At 34.8% G+C, this 13658-nt stretch overlaps 1 protein-coding gene across 2 annotated transcripts in view; it reads left to right on the top strand.

Annotated features, from left to right (window-relative positions):
• The window catches only part of Ap1g1 (adaptor related protein complex 1 subunit gamma 1), a 79313-nt gene that overhangs the window by 38034 nt on the left and 27621 nt on the right, over nt 1-13658 (top strand). The window contains exons 4-10 of one of the 2 annotated variants that reach the window (XM_047528158.1): nt 4907-5048; nt 7791-7887; nt 9009-9085; nt 10135-10143; nt 12376-12471; nt 12937-13017; nt 13206-13304. In XM_047528158.1, the coding sequence (XP_047384114.1) occupies nt 4907-5048; nt 7791-7887; nt 9009-9085; nt 10135-10143; nt 12376-12471; nt 12937-13017; nt 13206-13304 (601 nt within the window). The remainder of the gene's footprint in view (nt 1-4906; nt 5049-7790; nt 7888-9008; nt 9086-10134; nt 10144-12375; nt 12472-12936; nt 13018-13205; nt 13305-13658) is intronic. The other variant, XM_047528159.1, reaches the window with a different exon arrangement.

The following is a 13658-nucleotide window of genomic DNA, read 5'->3' as shown; positions in this document are numbered from 1 at the left end:
TTCTTGCATGCTCTGTTGTCCTTAAAACTCACACTTTCAGTCACATACTGATAATTTGGCAGTTTTGACTGGCAGTAAGTTCATATTAGAGAGTTAATACCAAACTTACGTGTTGGTTTGCACCTTGGTAAAAATTGAATGAGGGGCACAAGTGAAGAATAAATCTGTGTTTAGGTTTATTAAGGACCAGCCACGCCCCAAGAAAATTTAATTACTTTTTTCAAATAATTGAGAATTGATCAAGCACTTTATTCCATGGTTTAGATCATTTTGTTCTTTCTTTCTTTTTGGTACGGGGGATTGAACCCAGAGCTGCTTTACAACTGAGCTGCATCCCTAGTCCTTTTTATTTTTTATTTTGAGATAAGAAATCACTAGGTTGCTTAGGGCCTGGAGAAGGTGCTGAGGCTGGCCTTGAACTTGTGATCCTCCTGCCTCAGCCTCCTGAGTTGCTAGGATTACAGATGTGGACCTCTAGGTTTGGCCTGTTATTTCTTTTAGTATGCTAATGAATGTGTTGATTTTTGTTTTTGGTGAATTTGTTTGTATTTTAGGGCATCATAGTGTTCAACAGTTTTTATTGCTTAATAATGAATGTTTGCCTCATTATTCATTGACTTAGAAAAACTCAAAGACATTAAAGATCTTGGAATTTAAAAAAGTGAATCTAATACTTTAAGAACTTGGATTATGAAAATATCCTTAAATGTTTAAAAATGAATACAGCGTCAGTTAAATATTTTAGGGAACTGGGACCCTAAATATTCACGCTTCATTTTACCAGTAATTTTCATCATAAGTTAATTCAAAATGATGAGAAGGTGTAAACCTGACCAATTTATACACTTTACTTTCTTTTTCTTTCTTCATACGTAGCAAAGACTAAAAAATAAAAAAAAAATTTTTTTTAAATTTGTAGGTGGACACCATCTTTATTTTATTGTGTGGTGCTAAGGATTGAACCCAGTGCCTCACGCTGCTAGGCAAGCGCTCTACCACCGAACCATAACCCCAGCCCAGCCTAAAACCATTTTTTAGTTTATTTAAAAATACTAGTAATGGGGTTTGGGATATAGCTTTAATGGTAGAGTGCATGCCTAGCATACCCAAAGCCCTAGGTTTGATCCCTAGAAACAAACCCCCCAAATACTAATAATGAAACCATTATGTTGTTAATGATATATATATATACTTTAATATTTTTTAGTTGTAGATGGACACAATGCCTTTATTCTATTTATTTTTATGTGGTGCTAAGGATCGAACCCAGTGCCTCACACGTGGTAGGTGATCGCATTACTGCTGAGCCACACCAGCCCTTGTTAATGATATTTTTTATGACATTATTTTAACAAACAAATACTCAGTGTGAAAAGGGGCATTATTTTACATTTTTATAATTCTCTTATTGTGATGTGTAACCTAAAGGAAGACAGTTGGATGCTAATATCTACTTTTGCATTCAGTTTCTTGTCTTATGTTCTATTGATTGAAGTAGGTGATTGCCTCTCCCAGATAACGTAATTAGAAAAGGGAAGATTAATAGCCTTGTCATATAATTATGGGCATTGTTTTGAAACTTTGCTGAAACTCCACAAGTAGTAGTTTCTTAAAGGTTATCAGGTACAGTGTGGAATCTGAAACCTGTAGTAACTTTGTTAAATTAAAACCCATTGTTCTGGGCTGGTGTTGTGGCTCAGCGGTGGAGCGCTTGTCTAGCAGGTGTGAGGCACTGGGTTCGATCCTCAGCACCACATAAAAATAAATAAATAAAATAAAGGTATTGTGTTCATCTATAACTAAAAATATTTTTTTAAAAAAACCAGACCATTGTTCTGCCTTGCACTTTGAGTAAATCTTTTAATATTTAATTTTATAGCATTTGGAAAACAGTTGTTTCACTAAGCCTGGTGTGGTGGCACACACTGCTGAAGTGTGAAACTTGTGGTAGCAATACAAGTTTTCCAAAATACTAATTTTCACTTTAAAGCTTGTATGTTTATGTGTGTATGTGTATGTATATATTTTTGTTTTTGTTTTGTACTGGTGATTGAACACAAGGGGTGCTTTATTACTGAGCTGCATCCCCAGGCCTTTTTAAAATTTTTTATTTTGAGATAGGGTCTTGCTAAATTGGCCAGGCTGGTCTCCATCTTGTGGTCCTTCTGCCTCAGCCTCCTAATTCCCTGTAATTATAGATGGGATTACAGGAATGTGCCACCAGACCTGGCTCAAAACTTAGATTTTGTCATTGGCAACAAATACTGTCAGTGGTTGCTCTTGAAGTAGTAGTCTTATTTGGTTCTTTGTCCAGAAAATGTCTGCCAAATAACCAAATCTAAATAACCATAGTTGCCAGTTATTTGTCAAATAAAAATGTTCATTTTCAAAGTTCATACTTTGTAGTTCAACTTGCAGATGAAACATATACCAAGGGATTTTCTCTGAGATTGATGTTTTGCTTCATTGTGCAACAAAGAAATTTATTTATATTTCCCCTTTTGTCACACAGAATATTTTAAAAATGTGCACTTAAGATCGAGATTTAGGAGCTGGGGTTGTGGCTCAGTGGTAGAGTGCTTGCCTAGCATGTGTGAGACACTAGGTTTGATTCTCAGCACCACATATAAATAATAAAATAAAGGTCCATCAACATCTAAAAAAATAAAAGAGTTGAGATTAAAAAAAAAAAAAAAAGTTGAGATTTTGGACTGGTTGCAAAGTTTAGTGATAGAATGTTTGCCTAGCATGCCCCAAGTTCCTGAGTTGGATCCCCAGCACTGTAAAACAAAACAAAACAAACAAAAAAACTAAAAAATCACCAAACAAAAAAGTTGAGATTTAATAAAACTAACAATTTTTACCATTTTGATATGGGTAGGGTAGTATTAAATGAAATGGATTGTTTTCATGTCTTTTTTCTTGTACAAACTCTATGTGACTTTGAATATGGTGACTACTTGTATAGTTTGGTGCTCCTCCTTTGGTTTGTGCTAATGGGTATCATTCCTTTTGCACCATTAGTGCAGATGTCAACATAGTAATAATAGTGTGTTAAGATTATGGAATAATGTGTTAGGCTTATGAAAATAGTTTGGATCACATGGACTTTCTCTGAAATAGTCTTAAGATCTTCCAAAGACTCTTTGAATCATGCTGGGCTAAAAGATACTGAAATGCTCTGAAAGCTTGTAGCATAATCCAAAGGATAATTCAGCTTCTGGATAACTAGAATTGATTATATTGTACAGACAAGTTTACCAGTTCAAGCTTTTAATACTTTAACTTGCTTTTTTCTTTCTTTCTTGGCACTGGTGATTGAATATAGGAGCACTTTACCACTGAGCTGTATTTTCAGCCCCCGTCCTTTTTTTAAAAAAAATATTTTTTAGTTGTTGGTGGACACAATACCTTTATTTTAGTTATTTATTTTTATGTGGTGCTGAGGATTGAACCCAGTGCTTCAGGAATGCAAGGTAAGCGTGCCACCAGATGCCCAGTACCCCACCCCCCTTTTTTTGAGATAGGGTCTTACTAAGTTGCTTAGGGCCTTGCCAAGTTGCTGAGGTTGGTCTTGAACTTGTGATTCTTCTGCCTCAGCCTCATAAGTCATTAGGATCACAGGCATGCACCACTGTGCCCAGCAATACTTCAACTTTTTTTTTGGTTGTACTGGGGATTGAACCCGGGGCTTGCTTATGTGAGGCAAACACTCTCCAACTGTGCTATATCCCTAGGCCTACTTTAGCTTTTTCCAAAGTATACTTCTTGACTGGGTGTGCCAATAATTTTGTATGGTAACATCTTAGTCAGTTTTCCATTGCTATAACAAAATACCCAAGGCTGGCTAATGTATACAGAAAAGGGGGTTATTTGTATAAAGCTCATAGTTTTATAGTCTGAAAGTCCAAGATAAGGCCAGCTCTATTTGTTTGGTCTCTGGTGAGGACCACATAGCTGACATCCCCATGATGGTGGGAACACATACATGGGAGAGGGAGAGAGCACATGGTGAGACAGGAAGTCAGAGTTTTATAACAACTTATTCTTATGGAAACTACTAATTTAATCTTCAAGACCAGTGTCTCTTTCTTTTGAGGGCAGTGTTCTCAGTGACTTCTCACTGGGTGGTTCTTCTAAAAACTTTTACCATCTCTCACATCAACATACTGAGGATCAAGTTTCTAACACATGAACCATTAAGGGACACACTGAAACTGCAGCAAGTAATCAGTGTCTGTATGTGTACCACCAGATATAGTGGCTCACTGTAAATATGTGGCTTAGTTTGTTAAAAGTGGCTTTATTGGCTTATTTTTTATCATGGTACTGATAACTATTGGTTTTTTTGAAAGAATAAAATGTAAAAATGATTTAATGTACATAAAAGTTAATACTAAAGCATAAGCTCAAAGGTGTTAGAGGCTAACTTAATTTCTGTTGTGTATGCTCTTATGGTAGAGATTGTTTTTTGATATTTTTTTAAAGCATTTTGGTTATCGTGCATCTTACCTTTTCTTATAGTTAGTAGTAAATCATATTAAACATCTCTTGAAACACACTTTTGTTCCATATTTTTTCGTTGCCAGTTTTAATTTCCAGTGGTTTGCTAAAGTATCTAATGTGGGTGTCTTTCACATCTATCAGATAGATAACATGTTGTCCAATTTCTACTGTTTATGTATTTGGAAACTTTGGGTGTAAACCTGTAGGAGGGACTGTTAGCTCACTGTACTGCTAATTTGTAATAAAGTTGAATGAAACATTTTCCTTCTAATTATTCCTGTTAGTCATTTTCATTATTGGACAAATCTTGAATTGTTCCACACTAGTTTGCTGAATTGTGAAGCTTCTTCCTGGGAACACCAGGTAAAGTGTGTTTGTTTCTCCCTCCTTTCTTTTGCAGTGATCTTAATCATAGCACGCAGTTTGTGCAGGGGCTAGCACTTTGTACCCTTGGCTGTATGGGCTCCTCAGAGATGTGCAGAGATCTTGCAGGAGAGGTAGAGAAGCTCCTGAAAACCTCTAATTCTTACTTAAGGAAAAAGGTAACATTTAATGAAACTAATATATGTTTGGATTAAGGGCAGATTACTGTTTTGAAAGTTCATATGATATAAAAGTATTTCTCTCTGTAGTAATTATATTTTAAATGGTTCCATATGAATCTTAATTGCACATTTTTCAAGGAAATTATTTATAAACAAGCAAATGTACTGGATATCCTAGGTGGCATATCTAATCATTTCCTAAATAATTTAAACAGTATTAAAACAAATTGCTAACAGGCAGATCTTTATGAATTAATTTTTTCCCCTTGTGCTGGGGATTGAAACCTGGACCTTGTGCATGCTAGTCTAACGTTCTACTGAGCCACATCCCCAGCCCATGATTCAACTCTAAACACTATTAGTTAGAGCTCATGTCTTTGAGTGCCTTTATCTATGGAAGGGCAGTTTCCTTGAGGGAATGATGTGGAGCCCACTTTCTAAAATTGGTATATCTGATGGGAATAGAAGAGAATTTTTCCTCTTAATTTATCTTCTTGATATAAACATTTTGTTGAATTTTTAAATTGTACTTCAATCCTAAAGCTTTTGTAAACAAAATGTATGGAATTTAGAAGTCCATGAAATGAATACCTATCATCATCTGGTTGGCATGTACTGTGCCTCTTTTTTTGCTTTTTCTTTTTTTCCTTTTTTTTTGGTGTTGGAGATTTAACCCAGGGTGCTTTACCACTGAGTTACATCCCTATTCTTTTTTGTTTTTTATTTTTATTGTCTCACTAAGTTGCTTAGGGCCTCACTAAGTTGCTGAGGTGGGCCTTGAACTTGCAATCCTCCTATCTCAGCCTCCCACATTGCTTGGGTTACAGGCGTGTGCCACTGCACCTGGCAGTGTGCCTCTTTTTTAATGGTGTGAGAGAAAGGCAATGAAAGGACCAAGCCATTTCAGTGATACACCTTTTTTTTTTTTTTTTTTTTTTTTGCAGTGGGGCCGGGGGAGTGGGTGAGTACCAGGGATTGAACTCAGGGGCACTTGACCCTTTTTGTATTTTAGAGACAGGGTCTCACTGAGTTGCTTGGTGCCTTGCTTTTTCTGAGGCTGGCTTTAAACTCCCGAGCCTCCTGAGGTGCTGTGATTATAGGCATTTGCCACCATTCCCAACTTCAATGATATACCTTTAATGATGGCTGCAAACAAAATTGAATTTTCTTTTCTTTCTTTTTTTTTGAGGGGACTTTTGTCTTGGGATAAGTTGAGCAAAAATTAAACAATGATTGCAATTGATTTTAATCCTCTGAGTAAAATAGAACTCCATGAGCCTATACTGATTAAATAAATTAATGAATGCATAAATGAACAGGTACAAATCGAAAAGCTCTTACTTAAAGTGCAATATCATTTAATAAATGTAGAAAGAGTTATGGAATTAAGAGTTTGCCATTTGACAATTACAAAAGAGGAAATGCTTGTGCATTACTCTGCCCTTCTCAGCCATTCTGGGAAGCTATGTAGCAGAGTTTTGCACATGGTAAGCAGGTGCTCTACCTCAGAGGTGCATCCCCATTCCTCTCTTTTTGAAAGGACAGTTTTGCTGGAAATAAAATTCTTGGTGAATAGTCTTTCTTTCAGTACTTTAAACATGTCATTCCACTGTCTTTAGTCCTCTTCAGTTTCTGATGATAAATCAACTATTGAGGATCTTACTGAGACTAACTCCAATGTGATGTCTCTTCTCTTGCTACTTCCAAAATGCAAACAAAGTTCAATTCTTTCTTTAATTTGTAACCCAGTACTTTTTCTTGAAGTATGTTTGAACTACTGTTGTTTAGGAGGCACATTACTGCATTAAATAAAATATTCCTTTGGAATAGATGCCCCTCCCTTGCAATACAACATTGGGGGAATGAACAGGAATCTTGTTAATCTGTCTAAACTTTTATGGTATTTGACTCAAGTAATAACCGTGGTTACTTTTGGGGAATAAACAAATCAGTCTTTAAGTGTACCTTTCTTTCTAATAAGACCATTTTTTCTTTAGTGAAGACTAGTTAAATGTATTTCAAATTATTTTCTTTCTTCTTCCCTTCTCCCTTTTTCCTTTATTGTACTGGGGATCAAATTCAGGCTCATGTACCTGTGTGCTCTCCCACTGAGTTAGTCCCCTTTCCCCCTCAGGTGATTTTAATATTGGTAGGGTGAGTTGTAGTCAGGATAGATACTGTTAAACTCAACAGCAGATTTATAGCATTTACTGTTTATATCTTTCAGTTTCATGATGTATTTATATCTGTTGGTCATCTCCCTCAGAGGAATGGCTATCAGAAATGGAAGTTCTTACCTAATTTTTTGCTCCCCCAGAACTCTGCATAAGTTCTGTTTAACTTTTTTTTTTTTTTTTTTTTTTTTTTTTTGCGGTACTGGGGATCGAACTCAGGGCCTTGTGCTTGCAAGGCAAGCACTCTACCAGCTGAGCTATCTCCCCAGCCCTGTTTAACTTTTAATAAATTCATATTAACCATGGTCTAATCTATAAAGTTTTTGCCCACTTGTCTAATAATATATGAATAGAGGAACAGGTGAGCTAGAAGTTCCTCATTAATGGAATAGTATGAACTGGAAAGCTCCAACCAGTTAATAAATAAATAGTAAACTGTATCTTCTTTCTTCTTTATTTTTCTAGCAGATGAACTAGTTGGTGAAATTCTTTCGTTGTTATTTTATAAGATCGGTTGCCCTGGCTTACCTGAAATAAATTTTTTTGTCCTTTTATTTTTTTACAGGCAGCACTGTGTGCTGTTCATGTCATCAGGAAGGTTCCTGAACTTATGGAGATGTTCTTACCAGCAACAAAAAATTTATTGAATGAGAAGAACCATGGTAATGTGATTTGTACGAACTCATGAAGTACTAAGGGAGAAGGGGAAAGAGAAAAAACTTAAGGCTGTGTCTACCTGTATCTCAGGATGGTGGAAGTTGTCTTGTTACAGCGCTTAGATAATTTCTAGCAAGGTCTTTTCTACTCAGTTATCCTTGTTTTATAACTAGATTGATTCTTCATAGCAAACTTGTCTTTCATCTCTGGTCCTCTCGTAAGTTGTTAGTATTCAGTATAATGTACGACTAATTCTACCCTTTGTTTTTATGTGTAAAACCCTTTGATTTCTTGGCTATTTTATAATAAAAAGTGAAACATTTTTCTTCATTGTCATGTGGTAGGAGTATGAAATTAGTGAAAAATCTTTTGGTTTACTTCTAACAAGAATTTGTAATGGATACTCAGATACCTTTATGTAAATCTTATGAGGAATTAAGCATTTTATTCTTCACATTTTATTCTTATTTTGAAGTCAGTGAAACAAATTCCAAGTAAAGAAAATGTATGTGTCTTAAATTCTAAGAGAAAAAAATGCTACAGTTTATTTCATTTAATTAATTCAGTACTTTGCCCAGATTGCTCAAAATATACTTGTATAGCAAAAAAATATTTTATCACTTAATTTATTTCTTAGTGAAAAATATTGTGAGATTCTTTTTACTGATTTTGGAACAAGCAAATTTACCTTGTCATTCATAATTATCTTAGAGTTTTGATATATTTTTTCAGAAAATTTAAAATCTTACCAAGATTTTTGTCTTTTAACCTGTCAGAACTAATAGTTTTTTGAGTCAGTATGGAATAGAAGAGATCTAGAACACATTGACTGTGAACATGTCCTTGTGGATATTATTAGGTGGAGAGGTGTATTGTTGTCATTTTGAAATAATTATTTTGGTCACATAATTGTTAAAATTACTCTGATTTGACTGACTCAACAGCTCAGCAGGCTTCTAGTAAGTGTCTCCTTTGTATTTACCACAATGCTTAGATTCTTTAGGGAATTAAAAAATAGAAGTAGCAACTGTCCTTTTGGAATTGATCTTCAGGAATCCGAAGTCCTATTCTACAAAGTTGGGTAATAGAGGCTTACTTGTAGTTTTTCTTTTCTCTCTTCTTTAAGGTGTCCTTCACACATCTGTAGTCCTCCTCACAGAAATGTGTGAGCGAAGCCCAGACATGCTTGCACATTTCAGAAAGGTAGGTGCCATTCTATATGCCTAACCCTTTCTTGATTGGAAAGTGATTTTCCTGAAAAGTACATGATTTTATCACCTCTGATTTTCTTTTGAAAGCAAACCATGGAGCCGAATAAAGAATCTAACTAGCCCTGCTGTGTTATAGGGCTAGAAGCCAGATTTAGATATATAAGAACTGGCACTAAAATAATGTTTTTCTTTTCTGAAGAGAATTCTTCTCTTGTTGGCAGACATACCAATGTCTCAAGTGTTTTATTTTCTGTTTTCACATTGAGTCAGGAAATGTAACCTGAGGTCACATTATAAGTAGGATTTTCTTTCTTTTAAGAGAGAGAATTCTCTTTCTTTTTTTCTTTTTTTTTTTTGCGGTGCTGGGGATTGAACTCAGGGCCTTGTGATTGCGAGGCAAGCACTCTACCAGCTGAGCTATCTCCCCAGCCCTCTCTTTCTTTTTAAGGTGAAAACTACAAACCAAAATTTGATTTTTATTACCTTTAAGACTCCTGTGATGGAAGTCCTAGCTTTTTTTTTTTAAATTATTATTATTATTTTTTAGTTGTAGATAGACACAGTACCTTTATTTTATTTGTTTGTTTATTTTTAATGTGGGCTGAGGATTGAATCCTTACATGTGCTAGGCAAGCGCTCTACCACTGAGCTACAATCCCAGCCCTGGAAATCCTAACTTTCTTAAGTTCCCCATTCTCCCTTCTTTACTAGCATTTTAAAGTAGTCAGTTTTGTTTCTTTACTTACTTTTAGAAGGCAGTAGGAAGGAGGACTTGCAGAAAATTTGTTCTCTTTGAGGAGTTACATGAATTTAATTTCTTTTATAGGATGCTGATCCCTCCATGAATGGAACTCATTTTGTATTTTAGATGTAATAGCAGATTTTTTTTTTTTTTTTTTTTTTTTTTTGCTTTCTTCCCCTTTTAGATGTTCATGTCTTGATAAAAATTATTGTAAAATAGTATGAGACCCGTATCTGTCCCTAATGCTTGCTTTGTATGTTTTGTTCCTGTTGTCTGTTTGGAATCCTGCTGTATGTTAGAATGAAAAGGTAAGAATTAACACTCTTTTAGATGGTGCATGCTGGCATTAGGTCCTTAGTAGCTTTTGTGTATCCATCCACAAATGTGGCTTTTAAATTATACTAATGCTGAAGCTGTGCTTAATACTGTGGTTTACTTGTTCTAGCATTTTTGGCTAACTCCCTAGTCCAGTTTTCGTCTTGTCATTTAAACTCCTGACTCCAGAGTCAGCCTTGGATTTCAGTTGCAGCCTTTCTTAAATCTCCTCTGCCTTTCCTTGATCTTTACTTGAGAAACTTTGAACAGTTTCCTGGTGGCTTTGGTGATGGCAGTTCCAGATCAGTCAGGAGCCTGGACACAAAACAGTGCTTCTTTTTGAAATAGTTATTTTAGAGCCATGTGTGGGTAACCTCATACTTTATAAAGCTCTGTGAATGCTACCGAGCTTTCAGTTCAGCCTTGGAGCTTTAATTTTCTTCTTACCTGGATATAATCTTTCCTTGATGTTTGGAATATTAAAAGGATTTAGAGGTAGAGTAGGTGGGCACCAACTGATTTTCATGGCTGCAGCCTTACCCTTTGTCATCTTAATTTGTTTGTCCTGTCATCAGTTTTAGTAACTTGTATTTTTGTCTGAAAATAAATCTGGGTTACAAGAAATTGTATGCTGAACTTTTAGACATTTGTGCTTTCTGTCCCAGGGTAATCTTATGTGACATGTTGGCCTTATGTTAATAAAACAATTTAGTAACCTGAGGAAAAAGGACCTCTCCAAGAACTAAATCAGATTTAAAAAAAGTAATTAGGGTTATGTATAGTACAAAAAAAAAAAAAAGCAGACCTTTGGGAAGTATGCAAGGTGAGCTGCTTATCTCTACACAAGTTTTCCCACAGTTGACAGATTTAAAGAGGATTTGCTTAGAATTTACACATCTCCATTGCTTAATCTTGTCTTATTCTTAGAGTTGTCCAAATTAGATTTTTGATTAGTTGACCTATGACTCACTAAATTCTAAAGTATTATAGCCAGACTTATTTAAATTCACAGAGATTGTGTTCTCTTGCATTTAGAGGTGGCCTTGATATTTTGAGTGTATGCCTTGAGAATATATACTTCTTATTTTAATTTCAACCCTTTTTGAGGCTTGGAGAGTAGGGAGGGAACAGAGTCTAATTACAATGAGAAAGAAATAAAATTGAGTTACATCAGAATTGGAACTGTTTAGATGGGCTACAGAAAGATGTAGTGTGGTTTGCTTTGGACACTTCACTTAATTTTAGGCCATTAGAGTTGTTTATATAAGTTGAATTTTTAATTGGAGAAGGGGAAGTTGATTGTGGTAAACATTTTGGAGTAGAGTTTTAACAGCAAGTAATTATCAACAGAAATGAAATGTGTGTCAATATTTAAAGCATTCATTAAGTGCAGTATGATAATAACATTGCCTCTTTTATGACTCTAATGGACAAGGGAATTTCTCACCATGAGGAATGTATAGTCTCATTGGTAAGATAAACAAAAAGCCCACAAAGCAGTATGTATACTTAAGTGCTGATATTAAACTACAACAAAGTTGTGTCATATGAATTAAGAATAGGGAGGGGAAATTATTCATAACTTTGGTATTTTCTTAAGGTGAAAGGTATATTTTCTTCATGTGTTATTTCCACTTAGTTAATGTTGGTGGCTTTGGTATTCCCTGTTGTTTGTTGCAAGAGGACATAACTAGCCATATCTTAAGAGGAGAGAAAAGTTTTCTCTATTTGAGGTGGTAAGCTTTAAGACTATAATTTTAATAAGATAACCGGTTATATTTTGGTGTGATAGCATTGTATATGAAAATGTTTGAATGGATAAAAATTGAACATTTTTTTGCCACCCATGTGCATCAAGTTCTACAGAAGTAGAAATGCAGTGTGCCCCATAGGCATCTATTTTACTTGATTCCCCTTGGCTTTGGGATCCATCGTTATTTGTAATACCTTTGCATATTTAACTCTGGAGTAAAAATGTCTGATTTGTTTTATCTTGATAAAATACATATTATTTTTTGAGTTTTTGGCCTAAGCACTCCTAAGTTATATTTTTCAAACGTGAATATAGTACTATATTGTATTAATAGAATTTCCTGGACTCAGACCCTTGCATCCTTTTTCCGAACCAAAGGACTTGCTTATTCAACAGAAATTCTTAGGTATTCACTGTGTTTTTGTTTTTGTTTTTGTTTTTGTTTTTTTTGATGCATGTTTCTCTTCTGCAGCTTGTGCCCCAATTAGTTCGTATTCTAAAGAACCTCATCATGTCCGGATATTCCCCAGAACATGATGTTTCTGGTATCAGTGACCCCTTTTTGCAGGTGAGGTTGAAAAAAACATTTTGAATAAATATCATGTGAATTTAATGTTTTGAATAGGCCATTTTCTTCCCCTTAAATTCGTATTATGTGGAAAATGGATAGTTAATTGATTAAGCTAACTATATTAATGAACAAGGACACAGTTCTTTATTTTATTAGATTAATAGAATAAAATTACAATTTTAATAGTCTAAATTGTTCACTACTTTGCCACTTGAATTATCAACATAATATATCTCTGCAAGTGGTATGGCATCCTTTAGCTGGGGAGCAATGAAGGACGTGTTGTCTAAGAACTTCATTAGACATAGAGGCACAGAGTTTCTCTAAAAATGGTATTTAAAATTCTTCTGACTTCTTAGTATTTCTGATTGGATCTGACTTAAACTATTTGAATTTCATACCAAATAAGATTTCTTTGTGACAGATATAATTTATTGATGCTTGCCATATTTTGCATATTAGGTGCGAATTTTGCGGTTATTAAGAATTTTAGGACGAAATGATGATGATTCAAGTGAAGCTATGAATGATATATTAGCACAGGTGAGTAGACCCAGCTTGAATTGTATGAAAAACTCATTTTCATCTAGCAGGGAGTAGAGTGATCATGATTACTATATGCAGCAATTTTTGTTTTCTCATTGGTGGCCATAATCATAAATAGCTCATTACCTCTGGATAGTTTTGGAAGTGTCATTTTCTCACTTATGTACTGTTCTTTGTCTTTTCAGGTTGCCACTAACACAGAGACTAGTAAAAATGTAGGAAATGCTATTCTTTATGAAACGGTTTTGACTATCATGGATATTAAATCAGAGAGTGGACTGCGAGTAAGTCTTAAACAGTTTTTTTGCCCTAAACATCTTATTTAGATTGATTGTCTAGGAATTGGATTCCATTTGGAACTAGACTTCAAGAACAGATGATGTAAAAAATGCATAATGCTGTGTTTTTGGTGTGTGAAGTATCATTCCCATTGAAGGATTAACTTTGATAATAGTCTGGAAGACTTAGGTATAATTAGATATTTTGAGATTGAGAAGACGAGGAAACATTTCATAATAAAATTTTACTAGAACCTCAATTTGAGTTGTACTCATTATTTCAAACAACACATGTTTGAATGAATTTGTTTTTATTTTTAAGGAATGGACATATAGAGTAAGTAGTACCAAAGGTACACA

Source organism: Sciurus carolinensis, chromosome 16 (genome assembly GCF_902686445.1).
Source record: "Sciurus carolinensis chromosome 16, mSciCar1.2, whole genome shotgun sequence".
In the NCBI taxonomy this organism is placed as follows: Eukaryota; Metazoa; Chordata; class Mammalia; order Rodentia; family Sciuridae; genus Sciurus; species Sciurus carolinensis.
This window is presented reverse-complemented; position numbering and strand designations above follow the sequence as displayed.